Raw genomic sequence first — 24,876 nt, forward strand, 5'->3', positions numbered from 1 at the left:
TCATGAAAGGTGAGAGGCCCTGGACTTTGGGCCGGTCTGTGTGCCTCGCCGCGTCCCGTGGAGTAAGGAGGAGTGCCAGGGTTGCCCATCCTGAGCTGAGGGCTTCAGAGGATTTGCTTGTTCCTATTTGCTTCTCCTCTGGCCTCTGCCTCCTTTTCCCCCCCAGCCAGACAGGCTTGTTTCTCACACCATGTCCTGTGCCGAAACCCATGGCTCACGTGTTTTCTCCAAAGGGAACGGGAAAGCATCTAAGCTGGTGATTGAGAGGACAGCTTTGGATCAGGCTGTACTCTCACTGCCTGTGCGTCTCTGGGCAAGCTCCTAACTTCTCGGTGACTCAGTTTCCTCCCCTGCAAGAGTGGGGAAGAGATCCCTATATAGGATTATTTTGAAGATTCAATAGTGTCCGAAGGGTACAGCACCCGCAGCCCACAGCAAGCTCTCAGCGAGCGTTAGCGATGGTTTTTATTTGGGGTTTTTTTTTTTTTTTTTTTTTTTTTGTGCCTCAGAGAAGTTGGCAGACATTTTTAAAGGATCAGATTGTAAATATATGGTTTATTGGCCAAGAAGCAAAATTGAGGATATTATGTTGTTACTTAAATAACCATTTAAAATGTAACCATTAAAAAAATACCAAACTATTCTTACGTCTTGGGCCATACAGACAGACACAGGTGGTGGCCTGGATCTGGCCATCACAGGGGCTGAGGCTCGCCAGCCCCTGCCATGGAACTTGACTTTTCTGCAAATGCTGCCTCCAGGAAGACTGCCTTGATCACCTCTCTTATTTCCCTGCAAACCCTCCTCAGGGTCCCCAGCCCTTCCTGTCTCACGTCCTCGTGATTCCTACAGGCAGCTCTTCTCCTCTGTGAGGATATGAGTACTCAAAAGTTGGTCTCCTCTGATTCTTCTCAGGACACCCGCAGCCTTGGAATAGCCCTCGACAAGAATGGCAGACTCGTTTACTGAGCACCTGCCCTGTGCTGTCACCAGTGTTCTGGGCTCTAGGGCAGGTATTCCACGTATGTTCCAGTGGATTCTTCATGACCCAGAACAGCAGGGCTAGCCTCCACAGGAAATGCTCTTGGATCTGTAGGAAAGGGACGTGACTTCCCGCCATCATGAAAGTAGAATGGTTTTCCCAAAACGATGCACGTTGGTGAACAAGAGCTCCCTCATGCCTGGGCTGGGTGGGATTTGAGGCCTCAGCCAGGTATCATGCCTGGGGATTGATCTACTGAGTGTGTGTGTGTGTGTGTGTGTGTGTAAGAGAGAGACACTTGACAGTTTTTCATTGTAGCAGAAACAGTTTGGTTTTTCATCCAAGCCCTTGTTGTGAGCCTTTCCCCGGTGTTGCATGGCCAGGCGCCTCTGGGGGGCTCAGCTCTGGTCTCCCCCAGACATCTGGCACAGCTGGCAAGGGCAGGGGAGTGCGTCCTGGCTGACCTGGCAGACGCTATGCTACACGGCCGCATCTGCTCCAGGGGTATCGAGGGGAGGCGAGGGGCCAGAACTGGGACAGGGTCACAGCCCTCTCAGACACACCTTATTTGGGAAGCCTGATGCATGTGGACAGTTGGGACACCAAGGGCTCCTCCACACCTGGCTATCTCCCCCACTTTCCACTGTGTCTCAAACATGCCTAGAAAGTTATTCTTCAGTCTCTAACATGAAATGTGTCTTGTGAGGATTTTCTGGCCTTCCTTTGCAATGGGGAGAGATTTATTTTGTTCTTCCAATGGTTTTGTGGCAGGGCCTTTGCTGGGTTCGATGAGGGGTCCTGGGCTCACTGCTGCCCGCGAGTGTAAACTGAGTTCTGTTAATGCCGTGTGGGCAGTGTGGCGAGCCTGGGGCCACAGGCTGCAGAAGCTTTCGTTTGGAATCCGGGCCACGGTGGACTTGCCGGCATAGAAATTCCTCCCAGACAAGGGGTCGGGGGCCAGAGCTCTGATGTGCTTGGGAGCTCCGCTCATGTCTGTCACCCAGCTGACCCCAGGTGTGGCTCTGGTTGACCAAGGTCACATGAGTCCATTTACAAAGTAGAAATTCTAGCTGCAGCTCCTTTGAGTCCATGCAGCAAAGGTCAGCACACGTGCTGCTTGTTCTTGGGACTTTGTTCACGTGACAATCTGCCTGTCTTCTTTCCATCCTCTCAGCCTTCCTGTGATGAGATCCTCTTCTTTACTTCTACGTCACTGACTCAGGGCTGATTTAGCAGGAAACCGAATTCGCCACATCATACCCTAAAACTTAAAAAAAAATTAGAAACTTAACTCAGAGTGGAAGCTGTTCTAAAATGGATTTCTTTCCTGGCTTTCGAAGCGTTTTGACTATGAAAGTAATGGAGGCACCTTGTAGAAAATGTGGAACACATATAAAAACAAAGAGGGGACTATAACAACGCACAGTCTCATCTTCCAGGGATAACCATAGTCAGCACTTGGAGTCTGGCTCTCCACTCTTGTCACTCCGTGTGTGTGTGTGTGCGCACACATACACGTGTGCACGCTCATGCATCAGGAACAAAATTACAGGTATGTGTGTAGATGACACACGCACTTTCTACAAAACCGTACTCGTCTGGTTTTGTAACCTTCTATTCTCAATGTGCTACTGTTACGTTCTTATGTCATTAAATGCTCTTTTATGACATGATGTGAAATGTTTTCCATTTTGTGATGGAGTCGTAACTGTTCTTCCCAGGCTGTGAGCATTTCTGCACCCCTCCTTCTGTCTCTGTCTGTGTGCTCGCTCGTTCCTTGAGTTCATGCTTCCTGGAGGAGGAACTGCAAAGAGTCATCACTGCTCTCTCGAAAGGTTTATGCCAACTTTTACATTCTTTTTTTTTTTTTTAAGATTTTATTTATTGATTCGACAGAGATAGAGACAGCTAGCGAGAGATGGAACACAAGCAGGGGGAGTGGGAGAGGAAGAAGCAGGCTCATAGCGGAGGAGCCTGATGTGGGGCTCGATCCCACAACGCCGGGATCACGCCCTGAGCCGAAGGCAGACGCTTAACTGCTGTGCCACCCAGGCGCCCCAACTTTTACATTCTTTTGCCCATTTTCTCCTTGTGTGTGTGTGTTGTTTTAAAAGAGCTCCCTATATGTGAGGGACAAGGGACCCTCTGTTTATACATCGCAGTGTAGGGGAGTTAAGAAGTCTGGAACAGCACTGAGTGGAGCTCAAAGCCCAGGCCACTGTTGACTAGCTGTGTGGTCTTGAGTGTGTTATTTAACCTCTTTGTGCCTCAATTTTCTCAAATACAAAACGGGGGTTATAAATGGACATACCCGTAAGATTGGGATAAGTATTTAATAAGATCACTTGAGTAAAGCACTCACAACAGTGACTTGGCCAACGCGTTGCATTGTGGGAACTTCGTATCGGTCATTCGTTTGGGCACTTGACTCATTTTTTAAAGGCCTGTAATAGTGCAGGAACGCAGAATGATCTATTCCTGGAAAGTCTGAAAGAACGAGACCGTAAATTCATTGGAACTAGGCATTTTCCATTGAAGAAGTTCTTTGGTACATCTACTTTCTTTCATGGTTCTTGATCTATCAGATTTTTTATTCTTTTTTTTTTTTTAAAGATTTTTATTTATTTATTTGACAGAGAGAGAGAGAGAGACAGCCAGCGAGAGAGGGAACACAAGCAGGGGGAGTGGGAGAGGAAGAAGCAGGCTCCCAGCAGAGGAGCCTGATGTGGGGCTCGATCCCAGAACGCCGGGATCACGCCCTGAGCCGAAGGCAGACGCTTAACCGCTGTGCCACCCAGGCGCCCCAGATTTTTTATTCTTTTAGTTAATTTTGTTAAGGTTTATTTTGAAGACATCACCACTCTGTTGATGTATTCCTTTTTGCAATTTATGTACTTATGTTTTGTTAGTTTGTCAGCTAGTTTATTTATTTATCTTAGAGAAGTTTTAGATTTTGGATTTTGAAAAAATAAAGGCAGAATACAGGGAGTTCCCCTATATCTCTGCTCCTCCTCTGGGCTCCCTTATTATAATAGCTTCCATTCGTGTGATACTTTGTTACAAGTGATGGGAATTTTGATACGTTCTTCGTTAACTGAAGTCCTTGGTTTACATGAAAGTTCACTCTTTTTGTCGTATGTTCCGAGGGTTTTGACAAACGTGTAATGACACACAGCTACCATTACAGTACCATCCAGAATAGTTTCACTGCCCTAGAAATCCCCGGTGCTCTGCCTACTTATTTCTGTTTCCCTTCCCTGCTCTTCTGACAACCGCTGATCTTTTTACTGTCTTCAGAGGTTTGCCTTTTCCACAATCTCATACGGTTGGAATCACACAGCATCTAGCTTTCTCATTTCTTTCGCTTAGTCATATGCACTCAAAGTTCCTCCATGCCTTTTCATGGCTTGACAGCTCATTTCTTTTTATCACTGAATAATATTCCATTGTCTGCATACATTTGTTTATCCACTCCTGTGTGCAAGGACATCTTGGTTGCTTCCAACTTTTGACAATTATGAATAAAGCTGCTATAAATATTCACAGGCAGGTTTTTGTGTGGCCACGTTTTCAACTCACTTGGGCAGATACTGGGGAGCACAATTACTGGATCATCTGGTAAAAGTATTTTACGTTTTATAAGGGATTTTTTTTGTCTCTTTTTATAGTACCCTCCTCACTAACAAAAAAAAAAAGGTTACTATTGGTTTTTTTTTTTTGTCCTTTCAGTATGCATTCTGAAATCTTTACAAATTTGTTAGCACATCACTGATGTGATTTTCTGTGTAATATTTCACTCTTACTGCTTCACGTAGAATATTTCCTACTTTTATTTGAAATAAGGCGGACATAGAAAAGTTACATAATGTTACATATGTTCTTCTAACAAATATTTGTAAAGCCAGTCCCTGTGTCACCATCACCTGAGTCAAGAGCCTTGTCAATCTTCTCTATCACGTCTTTATCCCTTCCACTCTAGAGGCGAACTCTACCCAATTTTAAAAGATTTTCTTCAGAGCTTTACCACTTACGTTGGTATCTCTAAATAAGTTAGTTTGGCCTGATTTTGAAATTTATATAAATGGAATTCTGCTGTGTATATTCAGTCCTACACACCTTATAATTTCCTGTTAACGTTATATATTTGTGTAGTTCCTTCATTTTCATCACTGGATAGGATTCCATCATCGGACTACACAACAATTTTTTTTATCCATTTCAGTGCCGATGGATGTTTGACTTATTTCCGGTTTTTGTATTTTATGCAAAGCACCACCTTGCAAACTCCTGTGCATACATCCTAACACCCATGGGCTTAAGTGTCTCCATGTATATATACATTTAGATGTGGAGTGGGTGGGTTTAGCTTCACTGTTGAACACATGCTCAGTCATTTTTCTCCTTGGGGGGGGCACGCCATTCTGACTTCCTGTGGGCATTTCGTAGGCTCCAGGCTTCACGTTCTGAATAACTGTTGTATGATCAGACATCAGTGTTTGCCAGTCTGGCTGGTGTATCGTGGTGACTCCCTGTGATTTAATTTGCATTTCCTCATTATTAATGAGGTTCAGCATCTTCTCATAGATTTATTTGTCATTTGAATATCTTTTCTGGTGACATTTCTGTTCTATTTCTTTCCTTATAGATTTATCCATTCTGAGTTTGGATTTTGGTTTTCTAATGTTGGTGGCAAATATGTTCTCTGTTTTTTGCTTTTCATTCTGTGGGGTCCTAATGAACAGAAGTTCTTAATTATAATGTAGCCAAATATATCACTTTTTTTTTTTGGTTGCTACTAGTTGTGACTTGTGTAAGAAATCCCTTCTTACTCCTAAGTCATAAAGATATTTTATATTGTCTTCTAAAGCTCTCTTTCCTTTTTTATTTTCCACAGTTAGGTCTTCAGACACCTGGAATGGATTTTGTTTCAATTTTATTTTTTCCTTAATTGCGTCCCCGCTGTTTTGCAGTGCTGCCTCTGTCTGCTGGGGATTAAGAGTCCCTGTATGTATGACTTTGTTTTCAGGCTTGCTGTTCTTTATTGTTAATTCATTTTTCTACCCATACACGAAATACCTTGCTGTCTTAACTACTATAACATTATAACACATCATGATATCCAGTAGAGCAGGACCTAGTTCTTCTTCAAAAGTTGTGGTTATTCTTGACTCATTGTGTGCACGTGTATGTGTGCACACACATATATTTACACCAGCCAGTCAGGTTCTTCAAATACCTTCAAATACCTTTCCAAAAACTTGTGGAGTTTTGATGACAGTCTCATAGATTCCATAAATCAACTTGGGGAGAATTAACATATTTACAGCATTAAGGCTTCTAATCCATGAACATGGTATATCTCCCCACCTGTTAAATCTTTTTAAATGTCTCCCCATAAATGGATCTTGCCTGTCTTTACTAGATTTATTCTTAGATATTTGCTAGTTTATGATGCTTTTAATTTCAATTTTCTAACTCTTTATTGCTAGTATATGGGAGGACGGTTGATTTTTTCTATGCTGATTTATATCCAGCAACATTGCTAAACTCTTATTAAACAATTATTTATATATTTACTTGGATTTGGGTACAAAATTATAATACATGTTAAATAATGACAATTTTGTTTTTTCTTTCCATTTCTTATACTTTTTACTTATTTTTCTTTACTTCATTTGCAAAGATCCCAGGTTAAAAATTATGGGTCTTTCCATACGTTTTAATTCTGTTTTGGGGTTTGTAGTTTTATTTTTTTAATATTTGGCCTTATTTTCTTTTAAAGATTTGTTTATTTATTTTAGAGAAAGGGAGGGAGAGCACGAGAGAGAGAGAAGAGGGGCAGAGGGAGAGGGAGAGAATCTCAAGCAGACTCCCTGATGAATGTAGAACCTGACATGGGGCTTGATCCTAAGACCCCAAGACTATGACCTGAGCCAAAATTAAGAGTTGCACCCCTAACCAACCGAACCACCCAGGCGCCCCCCCCCCCGCCTTATTTTAAATATTTTGTCTATACATTGGATGAACAATTTCTAGGGAAAATATTTTCCTTGTTATTACATGAAATCACTTTCAAAGGTACATTATTGCTTGGAGTCTTTTGGGTGTTATATCTCAGGTTCTTTTTTGTGGAATTTTGTCCTTCATAGATGGCATATCAGTGTTTATTCGTTACTCATCTTTCAACAAGGCAAAATGCAGCCAGATTTTCTCCACTGGGGGGCAGTTGCAGCCCTTTCTCAGATCTACAGATGTTGACTGGGTCGCCATGCAACCGCCCAGTACAGTTTTCAGTTTCAAGCAGCTCTTTATCTTCTACATATTTTTGCCTCCCTGGGGTGCTGTTTGCTTCCCTGGCTGCAGTTCTTAGATCCTCTTTTCTGATGGGATATGTGGGGGAACCGTAATTACCTTCCTATGCTGTCATCAGTGTTCTTGTCTTTGCCCCACATTGTCCTTCTGTGTGACAATTGTCCCTCCTTCCTGTCCAGTTGTTTTCTGAGAGTTTCTGATCCAAACAGTTCTGGAAAGCTGATGGGGGGTGGGGAGGACAGATGAGCACATGGCCACCTCAGAAGGCCAGATCTGAGCTTTAGCGATGGTGTCCCATTTTCAATTTTCTTGTTGCTGCAGACCCTGGACTTCAAAATGGAGGCACGCAAAAGGGTTGAAGGTTTTCTGTCCCTCCTCTGGTCATCTCCATTTTTTCCCCAGCTGCCTCCATCGGACTCAGCTGTGGGGAATATTCTTGCCCATCTGGCACTAGGTTGAAGCATTGTTGCGAATCTTTCCTTTTGAGAGTCTTGTAGGTTTTTATGTTTGTGTTTGGGGGATGTTGCAAAGGTTTAAACTGGAAGTCCCCGAAGTCTGTGACACTTCTGTACAGCTGGTGATTTTATGAGATACATTAAATCACCTGGAACACGTTGTGAGAAAGTTTTTTTTTTTTTAAGGGATCTTAAAAAAAAAACCAAAAAAAACCCTTTATTTTGAAATAATTAGAGATCCATTAGAAGTTGCAAACAAATGGGTCCCACACACCCTTCACCCTGCCTCTTCCGGTGCTGCCATTTTGCATAACTGTGGTACAGTAACAAGACTTAGAGAGCATGTTCAGATCCCATCCGTTATCCGTGTGTGTGTGTGTGCATTAGTTCTGCGTGCTTGTACCACATCTGCCATTTCGTGGGCATACTGTCACAGGGAGATACAGGGCTGTCCCTTCACCGCGGGGCTTCCTTGTGACATCCCTTTCTAGCCACATCCCCCCTCCCGCAGTCCCTAACTCCTCACAACCTCTAAGCTGCTCTCCTTCTCTATAATTTTGTGTTTTCAAAAATGTTAGATGAAGTAAACCATATGGTATATAACTTTGAGATTGGCTTTTTTCACTCAGCGTAATAATTATCTTTTCCTCTTTCCACATTGGACAAATAGACTTAGTTGGTGTATGAGGTAGATAGTCAGGAAAGGCAGTTTTTTTATTATTACTATTGTTACTACTACTATTGCTACTATTATTATTATTATTGAAGTATAACACACACACAGAAAACTCTAGAAATCTTAAGAGCATAACACATTGGATTGTCATATGAACCACTCACATGTAATGTTAATGCACTATCTTCGCTGTCCTTTAGATAAGAAATCGATGACCAGACCAATGAGGCCCCCCTCCCACCCCGGTTAGTCACTAACCCTGTTCTCTCTCAAGGGTGATCACCCTCAGAGATTACTTTTGCCTGTGTTTGAACTTCATATCCATGGAACTGTACGCTGTGTCTGATGGCTGTCACTTAATAGCGTGGTTATGAGATTTCTCCAGGTTATTGTGTATAGTTATGGTTCATGTATATTCAAGGATTTATAGTATTCTGTGGCATGGCTGTACCACAATTTACTTATTCATTCCCATATTAATGGGCATTTGGGTTGTCTTCAGTGTTCGGCTATCACAAATGCGTATGGGATAATTCGTGCATATAAGTCTTTTGGTGTATGTGCGAGTGTGTTTCTGTTGGGTATCTGCACCTCGGTAGAATTGCTGTGTCACAGGACCTGCACGTTTATATCTTTAGTAAATTCCTAGAGAGTTTTCCAGATCGGTGGTCCCCGTTAACACTTCTCTAGCAGTATTGTTGCTTTGCCTCCTGCCAGTATTTGATATGTGTCTTTTTAATCGTATTCCTGTCAGTGTGTGTGTCCTAGCATCTCGTGGTTTTCATTGGAATTTTCCTGAAGACAAATGACTAATGCTCATTCACCATCAGATTATCTTCTTTCATGAATGCCTGCTCAGATCTTTTGCTCATTGCTTCTCTTATTGATTTATTGGACTTTTTTCCTTTTGTTTGTCTTTCTTAAAAATACTGTGGATGCGAGTCCTTTGTCAGATGTACACACGGCAATATTTTCTCGCGCTTCCTGATTCACCTTTGAACTCTAGTAACACTGTCTTTTGAATAACAGATGTTCTTAAATTTAATACAGACAAATCATCAGTATTTGCCTTTAGTGCTTTTTGTTGTATGTTTAAATTTTTTCTGCCTACTGCAAGATCATAAAGACATTTTCTTATGTTGTCTTCTAGAAAAAGACTTCCTTTTGCACTCATTTATTTCCATTAAAATTCTTGATTTAAATAAAAATACGAAATAAGAGTGCAGGTGGTACTTGGATATGGAAAAATTCACAAAGATAATAGCAGGTGGTTGAGGTTTGAGAAGTGCTATTTTGGAACAATAATTCCTCCTCTTTTGGCCTGATAAGCGATATAGAAAGAACAGAATAACTAGTTTTCCACAGCATGCAGGCTAATTATCAGTTCTGTTGGATCATAAGACGCGTTCATTCATTTCCTTGGGAAATATTGACGACTTTGGGGATTCAGTGATGGACGCTCATGGTTGCTGCCCTGTGAAGTCAACAGTGTGCTTTGTACCTTTGTTAGCCCTGCGGGGGGGGTAGGATGAGAGGGGTGGGTGTCAGTCTTGGTGGCTTTTCAAGTGAGCAGCCACTGATAGACGTCAGAGGCTCTGTGACGCAGGTGCTGTGGGTGCAGTCCGGGCATGAGGCTTCAGCCCACGGACACGGCTCCCTGCGGATTTCCTGTGTGATCCATAGGGCCTGCGCAAGGGGGGCTCTGAGCCTGTGTAGGTTCAAGGGAAGAGACACCAGCCAGATTCTGAGGGTCTCAGAAGAGCACCTGGGAGCCTCAGAGACCGGGGCCCCTCTGCAGCCCTGTCCATCAGAGCCTCTGGGGAGGGCTCTGAACAGCAGTTTTTTAAAGCTCCCCAGGGGATTCGGATTCTGATGTCGGGTCAGGGTGAGGACGCTGTGGGAGGGAGTCCTGCGGTCAGGGAGGTCCTTCCCAAGGGTGGCTGGATAAGGCTGACAGTAACTCCTTTTCCCAAGAGCCTGGGGGTGGGGGGGTGTGCCTCTCTGGGAAGCTGGGCATGTCTGAGACAGCAGGAAGCTGCCTCCACACTCTGATCCGTCAAAGGGAATGCCAGGTTGAGAAAGGTGAAGGGTAGAATGTCAGACGTCCGAGCTGTTCGATTTATGGTGGCAGCGCGGCTGTGCGCTTGTCCCCGCCAGCACTCTGGAGGTCTTGGGGAATTCTTTGCTCTGCTTCCAGCAGACGATCACAGCAGGCCTGATGGCCTGGGACTCGAGCTCCCCTCGGCCAGCTGGTGACGCCTGTCCTGGCTCCACTGCCTTTCTCTGGTGTGACCCCAGACACCAGCACGAAACTCGCATTTGCTTTACCCTCTTGCATTTTGAAGTCAAGCAGGTGACATACCAACCGAGGTTATACGTCCCACGCGATCTTCAAATTTCAGCCTGTGTGCTTCGCTGTTTAACCGCGTAAGACGCCTCCAGTCTTAGTTTGTGTACTTGGAAAACGGGGATGATGACACCCTTCTCTCACGGTCCTTAGGAAGATGAAATCACGAAATGTCTGCAGAGCCTCGGGCTCATGGTGTTTGCCCACACGTTAGTCCCATCGCTCCCCAGATCATTCGTCTTTTAAAATCATTTTCGTGACTTGTCCGTCATGACCACTGCCCCCAGACGGACTGGGGTTTTGGGGGTGGGGTGTTGAGGTTGGTGCTGCAGACCCAGAATTCTAACTTTCGGACGTCACCCTGTAACTCTGGGCCACTGAGGCCTCCCCTGGGGGACCAGTGCCTCGTGCTTGGTCCTCACAGCTGTTTTGTGACGTGGCCACAGCACAGAATTTAAGCATGGGACAGACCGAATGAAGCGCGCATGCGCGCGCGTGTGTGCTTGTCAGAGGGGGGAGGTAGAGCAGGGCGCAGGCCTGGCGGATGGTGCCCGCTCCCCACAGGGCCTTCTCGTAGAGTCATGCTGCCTTGAGGAGCCCAGTGGAGCCATCTTTGGTGACTGTCACCCTCTGTCCTCTGGGTTAGGACATGTCTCCCATCTTTAATACCTTCCCGAAGTCGTCTTTGTCACACCCATTTTCATGTTCTCCTCCCGCAGCTGCTTCCGAGCATTAATCTTTTTCCTTTTAGAAACAACAAAAACTTGATTTGCTGATACAGGGTTTTTTGTGGGTTTGTTCTGTAGGAGGGGCAGGGAGCAGCGCTGCGGGGGGCTCTGTGGCTGCGGTGGGGTCCCTACGGAGTCCCTGGCCGCGGCTTCAGTGCTGGGGCTGAGCCCGGAGGTGGGGGGGGGGGGGGTTGCTGAGCCTTCCCGCGGATTCCCAGCACTCCGTGAGCCTGGCGGTGAGCTCCTCCGTGGACGTTACAGGCTTGGCTGTAATACAAGCTGATTTCAGTTCTGGCTTCTGGCATCTTGACTTTCTGATTGTGGACCTTTAAGTGAGCTTCGAAGCACTTGTTTCTTCTCTGTTTCCTTGCTCACTGGGGCAGCACTCCTGGCCCCTCCGTGAAGTGTCCCGAAGGATGCGGAGGAGCCCTCCCTAGCGGTGTTGGGGCGGAGAGTATTGGGGTGGACAGTTTCTCGGCAGGGCGGGATGTTTCTCTGAGAATTTAAAACCGAAGGAATTCGCACTTCTTGTTCTAACCTTGCACCGCTGGAGGGCTTTGTTTGCAGAGTTCTCTGGGCTTCTTTTAGGGGAAATTGCTGCATGGAGTACTCTTCTCTTCCCATCTGCTGTGTGTGTCTGTGTGTCTGTGTGTCTCTGCTCCTTATTCCAGAAGTTCTTTTCAGTGAGAGTCTCTGGGTCTGGTCAGAAAGGATACATTTTCTAAGTATTACAGCTCTGAAAATGCCCTTAGTCACCTGGGCTGTTGACTGGTAGTGGATTCTAGATTCTCATTTGCTCTTCCTGAGCCCTGGGGTGCACAGGTCGCCAATGACAAGTCTCGTGTTGGTCTGATTATCAGTGTCTTGATCCTCTCCAGTAGTCGGATAAGCCCGGGGCTGGAGCTGGGCTGGTGTGTTTGTCTCCTTTCTACCCTCTCTGCCCTCCCCAAGTTCTGGTTTTGAAGATGCAGAGGCTGATTCATTCTGTGGATTTTGTTTGGCTGCTTTCTGCCCCTGGGGTTATAATGTTAGCAGCAGTCCCCTGTTGTGTCCAAAACCAGGGACCAGCTGAGTCACTGAAATTCTGCAGCTGTCACCTCAAGGAGTGGGAGGCGGTCAGGAGCTTTGGCCTGAGGTCGTGGAGCTGGTGGCCAGATGTGGTCAGCCTGCCATTTCCGGCTCCTTTTCTTTGTGTGACTCTTCGATCTTTGATAGCTTGGGGTGCAGCTGGGGGGAGGAGTGGTCCCCGTGCCCCTCTGTGGGATGCTGCAGGGTGGGGGACCCGAGGTGCTTTTAGTGTTTCAGCAACATGGGACACATGCCTCGCCCACGTAGGTCTGAGGCTTCCAGACTATTCTGTATGTTTTCGATTTCCTACCTGCACCTATCTCACGAGTGGCTAAGTGCACTTGGCAGTGGTTCCTTAATTGTCCTCTGCAGTTTTATTTCCAATGCAGTATTGTTCCACTTTGCGGGCGAACCCCAGGTGGAGGGGCCGTTCATTTTGCTCATGGTGGACGTTGACTAGCCCTGCCCAAAGTCTTGAGGGTGATGTCACAAGGGTAGAAAGCAGAGGGGAAAATGCATCAGGTGGAAATATACTGAAATTCATCAGAGTTAAGGATTTAATATGGACATTGTTATATTCTGTATTTTGAATTAATTTGGAATCTCTAAATCAAAAGGTATTTGTCCCGTCCTTCATTGTCCCGTCCTTCAGTATAGGAAAACCCTTCATTTTTCTAAATGTGGAGACTCCTGTGTCAGACTTTTAGCATAAACCATTAAGATAGGCCTAGGAACTTTTTGTCCAGAATAATGTGGTTTTGACCCGGGATTTTTGCCTCGTCGATCCTTGCATCAAGTCATGTGGGATAGAGAGTTTGTGCTGAACTACTTTATGTGTAAACATTGTATTAATTAAAAAAAAAAGTTGTAAATGTGATTCTGGGAAGGCAGGGAACTCCCTGCTGGTGTAGCGTTTAGTTTCGGCCCAGCCCAGTGGGCATCGTGCACCGCGCCCTGCGTGTGGGGATGTGCGGAATGTGTGCTGAGCTCCATGGCGCGGATGGCCGTGGGGATCGAAGCCAAGCCCATGTGGAGCAGACACGTCGTGGCAGGAAAGGAGTGGAGGAACTCCAAGGAAGGAGAACGTCCAGTGTGGGAGGGGGGCAGAGGGGAATTTCGCGGGTGAAGACGGCACTAGCGCTGTGTCTCCGTGACCCTGCCCAGGCTTCTGCCATCTGAGTGTGCGGGGACAGCGTGCTGAGCAGGAGGAGAAAGTCACTGCAGCCTCGGAGAGCTGCTCCAGCAGTGGGCTGTGGAAGACGGTGGGGACACATCAGGGGAGATATTCACACCCACAGCTGGCCGGGCTTCTGCTGCCAAGCAGGCCTCACGTATGGAAGGTTGTGGAATGGTCTGGTCTCCAGAGACACTCACGGGAGGGGTCCTGAGTTGAAACGTCAAACGTGTGACTTGCCTCCTGCTGGCGGAGCTGGCATCTGTCATTGCAGGGATGAAGCCGTGGGCCTATGCGGATTTTTCAGGGGGAAGGGAAGGACGATTGTCTAGGAGCCGGAGGGGGACAGCTCTGAGCTGCCGGGGAGGAAAAGGCTCCAAGAACCAGGAAGAAGGAAGGGGAGAAACAGGGAAGTATCATGGCCTGGCCCGAATGTTTGTGTCCCCGCACCCCCAGAATTCCTCTGCTGAAATCCTGGCCCCGAAGGTGATGGTCTGAGGAGGCAGGGGCTTTGGCTTCTGTCCGGAGGACAGAGCCCTCGCTGGCAGGATTAGTGTTCTAGTAAGAGCCCTAGAGGGGCCCCTTGCCTCTTCTACCAGGTGCAGTAGAAGCTGTGCTGGGGCCTTCATCATGGGTGTTCCAGCCTGCAGACGCGTGAGCCATAAACCTCTGTGCATAAGCCACCTGCCCTCGGGGTTCCGTTACAGCGGCCCGAGCGGACTAAGACGGGCATGTTCTGGCAACCACGGGGCGCGAGTAGCCAAGAGGGAGTGGACTCGGGGGGACGGAGAGGAGGCCACCAAAGAAGGAGAGCTGCCATGCCTGGGGACAGCAACCAGAGTGCAGAATGCAAAATCCAGAAGGGGATGGGTGGAGGGGAGGGGGATGTGGGGCTGGGCGATGGGGGCAGGTGGCAGGAGAACCCATAGCACCACAGCGTGCAGGGCGGTGCAGGGCGGTGCAGGGCGGTACAGGGAGGTACAGGGCGAGGCAGGGTGGTGTGGGGGTGGGGGGGCCTGCAGGGCTGCACAGGCAGCTCCAGACGCCCCTCCCATTGCACGCGCAGTTGGGAACCACAGACCGGCATCGGGCTTCTTCCAACAGTACCTGACTTTGGTGGGCAGACTGGTGATGCAGGGGCCAGGTCCTCTCTGGGGTCTGCTGGGTGCAGACCCTTGGGAGGGGAGAGGTGGCCAGAAGTGCTATCGGGACCTGTCTGGTCCTCTGGTGGCACACGGTTCCTGGTTTCTGCTGCCTGGGTGATGAGAGCTCTTGGGGCTCCACTCTGCACCTGACCCATGCTCCTGCCTTGGCCCCTTCTGGGAGCTTCCTGCCATGCTCCCACTGATCCCGATTCCTGCTTTAAGTTGACCATTGTTGGTTTCTAACAACCAGAGATGCCTCACCGACCTCCGCGCCTCGGTGACTTTGCCATGGCCTTACTCAGTGTGGGTCTGTCTCTAGTGTCTTTAGTAAGGGCATGGACGACAAACAAAACCAAATTCTCTGAAGATGGTGTCTTCTGATAAGGAAAAAAAAAATCCTTATTAGGATTCAGGGAAGAGGGCGTTTGTGTGCAGGCCGAGTGTGTGTGTGTGTTTATCTGGGCTCCTCACCAAAGGCGTCGTCAGCTGTGCTGCGGACCGAAGGAGTGGCTCTTCTGGCCTGTGCTGTCACATCATCTCAAGAGTGGGCAAGAGCGGACATTGTCCGATGGGCAGTTGACGGCGGTGCTGGCGGTGTGGGACCCCACATTTGCATGGTGTACGTGATGGTCGAGCCCCTCGAGAGGGCAGGCGTTGAGCTTTTGGGTTGGTATTAGATGTGCAATCAGTAAGCACCCCACTTATGGGCACTTTCTTTTCACCCCTTGTGTATCCGGTGGGAGGATGTGTGGAGCTTCAACTTACCAATGTGAGTGGTTTTGATGAATATGCAATTTTATCTGGGTAGTTCCTTTTTTTTTTTAAAGATTTTATTCATTTATTTGAGAGAGAGAGACAGAGCGTGTATGTGTGAGAGAGCCAGCATGAGAGGGGGAGGGGGCAGGGCAGAGGGAAAGGGAGAAGCAGGGTCCCCGCTGAGCAGGGAGGCCGATGTGGGGCTTGATCCCAGGACGCTGGGATCATGACCTGAGCCGAGAGCGGACGCTTCACCGACTGAGCCACCGTGGCGTCCCCGGGTTGTTCCTTTTTGAATTCAGATATTCATGTGCATATGAGATGTTCTCTTTTCCTGGAAGAAATGCTTTGGATAGCAATTATTCTTCCTTATTTAACGAGCAAATAATAGGTGTTCGTGTCGTTCATCTGTCAGTTTGCCTATCTGACAATGTAGATGAGAAGTGGTAGGTGTTACCTCGGTGAAGTCCCCGGAATTCACCACCTGCTGTGTTTTCTGCTAAGAAGGTGGGGCCAGGGGATGTGGACATGTTTGGAACAGCTGTGCAAGAGTTTCACTGAAATGGCAGTGAATTCTCTTTGCATTTCTGATGCCTGCTTATGTGAGAACACTGGGCTTCTGAACGGAGCCCCGGGACATGGGAGGGAGAGACCAGCGCCCTGTTCCCCGTCAGGGTCTGAAACCAAAGCTGGCATTCCTGGCAGAATTGAGATGCAGAACCACTGACCAGCCAGTTTGGTGTCAGGGCCCAGGAGATGTGGATGTTGATGTCTCTGAAGCAGGGCGGGCTGGGACTAGGTGACAAGGAGGAGAGTGGGTAAGAACTGGGGACAGTGGGCAGCATCTCCAGCCGAGGCTGAGTGGCAAGTTGAAGGACATTCTGGAATCTAACCTCCCAGAGAGTATAGGAAGTGATCCTGACCCTCAGTCCCTGCCCTGAATCTGGACCATGGCCTCAGGTGCCCACCAGTGACCACTGGGGCCTGAGAGGCTGGAGGGAAATGGCTCAGAGAGGCGAGTGGCATGGAGAGGAGGTGCTGTCCGTCCTGAGGCCACAGTGGGACCGTGTGGGGGCTCGGGCTCCTGCTCTCTGACAGCCTGGGCCCAGGGGCTGAGCTGCGGAGGGGCAGGTGTGGCTGCTGCTGGGTCAGCATGAACAGGTTCCATGACTAGGCATGGCTGGTGGAGGCAGGCAGCATGGATTTCTGAATACGCATGTAAGAAATATCTTCGCTCAGTCATCAGACACTTGGTCAATTTCCAGTAGGCATGATGGAGAATTACTCTTTTAGCACAAGGAAATGCCACCCATGTATGTCAGACCCCTGTGTCCTCCAGGCCTGGAAAGTGCTCAGGGTAGAGCCTAGTGGGGGAAAGGGCTTACGATAACTAGAGTGCCCTCTGTGAGATCAGCCTTGGGTGGTTAGGGATGCTTGCTGCATGGATCCCTGCTGGCCACATGCCCTGCTCTGGCTGCATGCCCTCCCCATTCATTCTCTGGTGCCCGCTGGACCACACCCTCTGCCCCCGTTCAATGCCTGGTTCCTGCTCCCACGGCCCCCCACCGGAGGCACGGCCCCCTCTGGCAGAATCCAGCTGGAGCGCCATTGCTCATGGGGCCCCCCGAAGCCTCCTGGGGTCTCCTGCAGCATCAGGTGGGTGGCAGTGGCACTGTTACCCCCCTCTTGGTGCTCCTCACCACGCTGGGGACCAATACCTCTGCCTCCCCAGCACGGATGGCTGATGCATGTGTACCAACCCAGGCAGCCACGTGGCTGACGCGGGCAGGGCCAGGGAAGGAGCGTGGCAGTGTTTGAAAGCCCGGAGCCGAGAATCTGGAGGCTAGGATCCGAGATCCAGCTCTGCTGCCGGCAGGGCAGGGATGCCTGGGAAGGCTCACCTCCAGTCTTGGGGCCTCGGCTTCCTCTCTGAGGACTCAAGGGGAGGACTGAATGGTGTCTGGGGCCTGGCGGGTCTGAGTCTCTCTGACAGCATTCCCCGGGCCGACTTACTTACTTTCTTTTTCTTTTCTTTTCTTTTCTTTTCTTTTCTTTTCTTTTCTTTTCTTTTCTTTTCTTTTCTTTTCTTCTCTTCTCTTCTCTTCTCTTCTCTTCTCTTTTCTTTCTGTCTTTTTTTAAAGATTTTATTTATTTGAGTGGGGGGGGAGAGAGCACGAGTGGGGGGAGGGGCACAGGGAGAAGCGCACCCCCCGGCCCCAGACTGACTTTCTTCCCCAGTGGCCCACAGAGCACTGGTGCTGGCTCCTGTCTGCAGCTCCCCCAGCATCCTAAGGGCTTTTCTTCCTGCAGGGGTTTGTCATGGATGGACAGATTCCCCCGTCTCCTCAGGTTCCCCGGGGGCATGCCCATCTCAGCAGTGAGCTGCACAGCTTTTTAAATGTGCCTCTTACATGAGGGATTTCTCACACTTCTAGTAGACACAGATTTTGCTTCTCCTCCAGAGTTTGTGTTTTCTTTTACCAGGGTCAGATTTGAGGAGACAGATAGCATCGTTTGGAGACTTCCAGCCCCAAGGCGGGGAGGGTGGTGAGAACAGCAGCCTGGGAGTCAGGAGGCCTGGGATCCGGCCCCAGAGCTGCTGTTAAAGCTCTTACCCACAGGGACACTGGTCTGGACAGGGAGGCTTGCCAGGGGCCTGCCCAAGTGCCAGCTTCTTATTCCAGGGGCAGCTTGGACCAAACTGTAGCTGGTAGCTGTTCTCAAAACTACCAGTTTTGCCAAGAATGGAAAACAATAGATTTTCTTCTATTTATATTGTCTTGCTCATTAGCATGCATAATACAAAGGCCAGAGTTGCTGAAGCAAAATCAACAAGTTCTGATTAATTTGCAGAGCTCAACCACGGGATCGCTCCGAAATTTCTAACCAATAGCGCTCCCTGGCTGAGTCACACTGTGGAAGGATCCTTAATTGGAAACAGCCTCAGACAGTAGCATGGACAGCGACAGAGAGAAGGAATATCAGAGCACAACAGCCAGAGAGGAAATGCCGACGAGAGAGGCAGTTGCACACTGTTGACGGTTGAGTTGACCGCATATGTCTGGATGCACTGGACATGCCCGAGGGGTGGGGGACAGGGGTTCAGGGTCCAATGGGAAAGCGGGAGGCCAGATTTAGAAAGCCAGAAACTTGCCTTTGAACATCTGTCTTTGTTTTTAACAAGCGTTGTCCTTTCTAGGTTGCCCACCTCTCGGTCTGGAAACCTTAAAAATCACAGACTTCCAGCTTCACGCGTCTACTTCGAAGCGCTATGGCCTCGGGGCCCATCGAGGGAGACTCAACATCCAGGTACCGGCTGCGCAGGAAGGATTCTGATTGCATTGCTAGTTTCTCTGGCAGGAGACGCAGCCCGTGGTTCATTGAGCTTAGGTCGGATAACCCACGCGGCATTTCAAATGCATTAGCTCCACCTTTCCCACCAGGAAGGGCGATGCCTCAGATCCTCATCTTTGAGAGGGAGCCCTGAGATGGGACTCAGGGTCTGTGTCTTCTACAAAGAGCCCTTAGTACAAAGGATGCTGCCGGTACGTGGTCCCAGGTCGGCTGGCCTCCACCTCTTGAGCTCTTGCCCTTTGTGGGATCTGTCTGGACCGGGCAGGAGGAGGGCGCTGAACTCCAGCAAGTATCGGCAGCCAGTGGCTTTTGTCCTCTTCCCCCCAACCAGGGCTTCTCCCCACCACACATACCTCTTCCAGGCTGTTCTGTGGCTCCCCACAGGTCAAACCCTTAGTGGCTCTCTGGGGCCCAGTACCTCGTGTCTTAGCCTCCTCCTCTGAGGCTCAAGGGTCATGTGACCTTGGCCACCACTCCTGTCAAGGTCCTGCTCCAGGAGGGTGAGCTCCTTCTCGCACAATTTATACACCATGGGGTTCTTGACTTCTTGCCTTGCCTCAGGCAGGTCCCCCTGCCTGCAACCCCTTACCCTCCACCCTGCCAGGCAGCATGAGTCCCGCAGCACCCATGATGATCGATTTCTTGGACTGCTCTGACGACTTATCATAAATGCAGGCACGTAGGCCACACACACCTATTCTCTTCTAGTTCCGGAGGACAGAAGCCCCATTGGGCTAAGTCAAGGTGTGGGCAGGGCTGTGTTCCTTCTGGAGCTGGAGGGTTGGGTCCATGTCTTTGCCTTTTCCAGATTCTAGAGGTACCTGCATTCCTTCTAAGCCTCTGGATCCTTCTTCTGCTTCCCTCTTCCACTTTTAAGGAGGCTCATGATGACACTGGACCCTAGTGGATGCTCCGGGATCATCTCCCATCTTAAGCAACCTTATTGACATCTGCAAGCTTCATTTCCTTTTACCAGGTAGCCCCGAGCATTCCCGGGTTCCAGGATTAGTGTTGGCATCTCTGCTGGGGAGGGGACCTTATCCTACCAGCGCAACCATGAGGCCTTTTCCCTCCTGCTCGAGCTCCTGCCGTTCCATCTTTGGGTCCTGCGCTGTCCTGGGTGCGTCTCTGGCATTTTAGCTGTCTTTCCCCAGCTGCTCCATAACTCCGCGTGTGTGTCCCAAACCCCTTCTGCATGCGCGCCATCTCATCTAGCCTCCTGGGGGGAGGTGGTCCTTCATCCTTGAGACGTGGGGCCATGAAGGGTAACAGCTTCTGAGCGGCAGCGCCAACACCTCATGCCCTCGGCGGTCCCCATAAGCACGCTGCAGGCAGCCACTGTGCTGGGAACTGGACGAGGGTGGACGAGGCCCCTGCCCGGGAGCTCACGGGCTCAGACTCCCAGCGTCGGCTCTTCCCTCCTCTCTCAACACTCAGCTGCACCCCATAGACTTTGAAGCCGCTCAACCGGCACCACTTTGCAGGCCAGGATTCCGGTAGAACATTTCCAGAACTAACTTTAATGAAGTCCAAAGTTTGGTTTATATAAGTAGGATTGTTTTTTAATAACAGCTGATGAAAAACATTTGGATGTGTACAACTGGACATTGTGTTTTTCAAGAGGGTGGCATCTCCAAGTTTCACAAGAGTGACCAGTACTAACGTGAGTGCCTGCAGTTCTGTGAACACGGTCCAGGCTTCCGTGGAAGTAAAGTCGGGGCTAGCAGGGCCGAATCCCAGTGGGTGTGGGCCTGTTCCGTGCAGCAGTGAGAGGAGCTGTCAGCTAATGCCTTGCACGCTCTCTCTATAAATGAAGCTATCCTTTATTAAAGAGGAAGTGTCACATTTATCCATGCTTTCAGTCAAAAATTGGAAAGCTTTGTTAGTCCTGAATTTGTTGGTGGGGGTAGGGGGTGGGAGTTGTGTTGCTCCAGTTGGGAATTCTACTCCCAGAGCATGGGGAGGAGTGGTCATAGTGCAGGGGTCCTAGGCGTGTGGAGGTCAGACCTTGGCCTTGACACTTCTAGATTCTGGGGTCTTGGAATTATTGTCTTATGGCTCCAGGCCTTCCCTGCCTCACCAGAGAAGATGGAGTCCTGAGAACTTAGAGGATTTATTGAGCAGTGAAATTAAGTAGTTTATAATTTTAAAACATTTACCGGGTCATTTCACGTCTCTGCTTATAGCTTTCGGTAGCTTCCAGGTTCTCTTGGAGACTCCCAGCCAGCCCTGTGTGACTGGCCCGTCTTAATTCTTGTGGGACACTGTTCCTCCCTAAATGCTCTGACTTGTTTCCTTGGGTGTCATCTGCCCCTCCTTGAGCAGAAGACCCAGGTTAGAAGGGGCTTGGTCTCTCCTCCTCTCCCTTCCTCCCAGCCCAGAACGTCGTCCGGCACACAGGACATGCACAGAGAGGGTCAGGCGAGGACCTGGCTGAAGGGAAGATGGTGGGCGTTCGCTGCCCCGCCTTTCCTGGGCCCCACAGGAGGCCCCCTTGGTGGACAGTCATCCAGTAGGGAGCAGCTGGCTGGGCTGTCCTTAGGTCCTTGTCATCCCTACTTCATCCTTCACCCAAGGGAGGCACAGCCCAGGGAGGAGGCAAGTGCCCTGGCCTGGAAGTGTGGACAGACCCACCCTCCTGACTTCGGGCAAGAGGAAGTAGGAGAGTCATTGAAAACCACTTTAGTGCTGTTTGTCCTTATGGGATTTATGTTTTTTCTTCAATGGTCTATCATTTCCCCAAATGCCCTCTGAACAAAATCTCTGCACCTGCTCTTACACTGTGAATTAGCTGCTTTAACAGGGAGTTGGGGGCCTCCGCCCCGTGGCTGAGGGGGTGTTCAGCACACAGAGTCGAGTGTTGCTTGCAGCTGTGTGAGGGGCCTTGGCACAGCCCCCACGGGGGAATAATGACTAGGTCGGGGCCCCTATTGTGGTTCTTACCTTCCAGAAGCAGCGTCCCGTGAAGCCTGCTTTCACCGCCACAGGTGCTCTAAAATACATCTTCCCACACATACTGTTTGAAATGCGGTTTAAAAACAGCATCTCGTCTCCCTTAGGACTATTCTGTAGGTGTGTCAAGCGAATGGGGTTTGATGTGTGAGAAACACCAAGGTGTCAGAATTAGAAACTGTTCAAACGCTGTCGTTCAGGATGCGAGCGGGGTGGCCCAGCCTTGTGCCGCCCGCCCCAGCGCCCCCCAGGCTCGGCCGTGGTCCATGTGGGGCGCCCAGGGCATGCAGGCTCGGCTGCGGGTCCTGGTTCCGCTGATGACCAGCCGAGCGCCTGTAGGCAAGAGGCTGCCTTGTCGGAGGCTGGGTGTCTCCATCAGAGAATCGAGGCCCCGCCACCAGCACTGCCACCTTCTCAGAATGGGAGGATCCAGCAGAGTGAAGAAAGAGAACGGTCCTCAGCAATGTCCAAATGCCGTACTGGCGCCCGTCAGAATTCATGCACTCCGCCCAGCCCTGAGAAGTGCCCATTATGTGCCGGGAACCGTGCTGGACCGTGGAAGAGCAAAGGCGAGGCGCTCGGTGTACCCTCTTTCCTCAAATGCGGAGGGAGAGCGGACTTGGCTCCAGGCCGAGCGCATTCTGCCCAGTATTTCATTTATGCCACGACAGGAGACAAGCACTATTATTATTATTACCTCTATCTTAGAGAAAACGGACACACAGATTGGTAGAGCAGCTCGGTTAAGATTCCCCAGGAGAGGCAGTTCGCCAATCCCAGTTACTCTCAACCTGGAGCGGCTGCCCCTAAGGACTCCGCAAAACTGCCCCGGAGTCAGCAGACGGGAGTGTCTGCGGTGTGTGGGGCAGGATGATTCGACCGCGTACACCTCTCTCTCTTTTCCGACCGTGATTTCGCACCGATCGACGCACCTGTCCCCCTCACCAAATGATCTTGCAGACCATGTGAATCTTGCTTTTCTGCATATTCCCACACTTGTTTCCGCTGCATCTGCACACAGGTGTGTGCTTAATAGGCGTGTCTGGGCAGGTACGGCGATGCAGGGGTCACGAGGGGGCCGGCTGGCGCGCTGTGGTTCTGCTCTTGCAGATTCGCTTGGCAAGTGCAGGACTGACGTCGTTTTGACCCAGAAGTAGCCCTGGTTCGTGTGCCATCGTTGCCAGTACGTGAATGATCCGTGGGACCCGGTACCAGCCCCTGACCCCAGAGGGCAGCCACGCGGCTGAGTGCGGAGCCTCAGAGGCCCCCCCTCCTGCATGTGGTGCTTGCCACTTGGTGTTCTCTGGCCCACAGGGGTCGTGCGCTCCATTTCCGGGTGCTTGCAGCTCAGTTCCTTTGCCCGAGGGCCGTTGTCCCGGCAGCCAAGCTGCTTCCTCTGTTCCTTCCACCCTCTTCTAGATTGCTGCTTTCAGTTGTAGTCCCCCCCCCCTTTTTTAGAGTCCAGTCCTATCACTGTGGCTATATTTAATTTTTTAAAGCAACTCCTATGTTCTCTTAAGTGTGCCACTGTTTTGTAGAATTTTTTTTTTAAGTCTTCTGATTACATAGATTTTGAGTAGTCTGGCTAGAACTCTTATTTTTTCTGTGACGTCAGTTTTTAGAGTGCACGTTTTGCAGACGGAGCTATAATTGAATTGCATCTGCCACATTATAGCAGAAACACGTTTGTCTTTGTTCTCTTGAGCCGCTCTGACGATATCCTATCTCCAGGGGCTTGTAAACTACACGGCCTTCTTTCTCACGGTCCTGGAGGCTGGGAGGTCCGAGGTCAAGATGCCGGCAGACCGGGTGTCTGGAGAGGGCTGGCTTCCTGGCTCACAGATGGCCACCTTCTTCACCTTCTTCTGTGTCCTCAGGTGGTGGAAAGCACTAGGGGCTCTGGAGCCCTCTTTTATAAGGGCTCTAATCCCACTCACAAAGGCTCCACCCTCATGCCTCCTCACTTCCCTGAGACCCTGCCTCCCCACACCATCACCTTAGTTTTTTAACATACGGACACGCACGGTCTGTCTGCGGCACTCTTCCTCATTTTGAGCAGGAGACTTTGGAAGAATAAAAGCACCTTATTACTCCACTTAAAACCTCTTTTTTTTTTTTTTGCAAGTGGAATTTTACTGATGTTGATTTAAAAATACAAGCTTAGAGGGGTGCCTGGGTGGCACAGCGGTTAAGCGTCTGCCTTCGGCTCAGGGCGTGATCCCGGCGTTCTGGGATCGAGCCCCACATCAGGCTCCTCCGCTAGGAGCCTGCTTCTTCCTCTCCCACTCCCCACGCTTGTGTTCCCTCTCTCGCTGGCTGTCTCTATCTCTGTCGAATAAATAAATAAAATCTTAAAAAAAAAATACAAGCTTAGAGAAGAAACCCAAGTTCACAGTTCTTCATATTGAGGGAAGATAGATCTTCCAAGAATTCGAGGAAGAGATCTAGTTCAGCAGGCTGGCAGAGGCTTATCCTCTCACCTGTGATTGTTCTTCCAGCCTGCCCACGATCCTCTAACACCGACCCACTTGGGAGCACGTGATCTTGTGGACTTCTGCTCCAGGAACAGCCACAGGCAGAATAGAAATGAGCATTTCAAGTCTCAAAGAGAAAGTTTTGGCAATGACCTCTAAAGTCACTCTTGAATCATCCTTTGCCTCTAGTCGGTCTGAGGAGGTGGCTCTGTACTCAGGTGGGTCGTTTAATGGCAGCTCATCACGTGTCCTGTCCTTCCAGAATCTTCTGAAGACCCCAAGAGATTTTCCATGGCTCGTAAAGTAAGCAAGGTGGAGTCCAAGATGGCGCCACTCCCTGAGTGATTTATCCCCCCGTTATGATGTCAGATGCTTCCATCGCCGCAAATCGTTGAGCAAATTAAAGCCACACTTGCCACTTCTGAGGGCTGGGTTTCTATTTCATTCTTGAGA

At 49.5% G+C, this 24,876-nt stretch overlaps 1 protein-coding gene across 1 annotated transcript in view; it reads left to right on the top strand.

Annotated features, from left to right (window-relative positions):
* The window catches only part of CPXM2 (carboxypeptidase X, M14 family member 2), a 130,488-nt gene that overhangs the window by 13,321 nt on the left and 92,291 nt on the right, over positions 1–24,876 (top strand). The window contains exon 3 of the mRNA XM_045809333.2: positions 18,843–18,952. Coding sequence (XP_045665289.1) covers positions 18,843–18,952 — 110 coding nt within the window. The remainder of the gene's footprint in view (positions 1–18,842; positions 18,953–24,876) is intronic.

The sequence above is a fragment of the Ursus americanus genome, chromosome 6, assembly GCF_024610735.1.
Source record: "Ursus americanus isolate L20-20 chromosome 6, mUrsAme1.1.p, whole genome shotgun sequence".
Taxonomy (NCBI): domain Eukaryota; kingdom Metazoa; phylum Chordata; class Mammalia; order Carnivora; family Ursidae; genus Ursus; species Ursus americanus.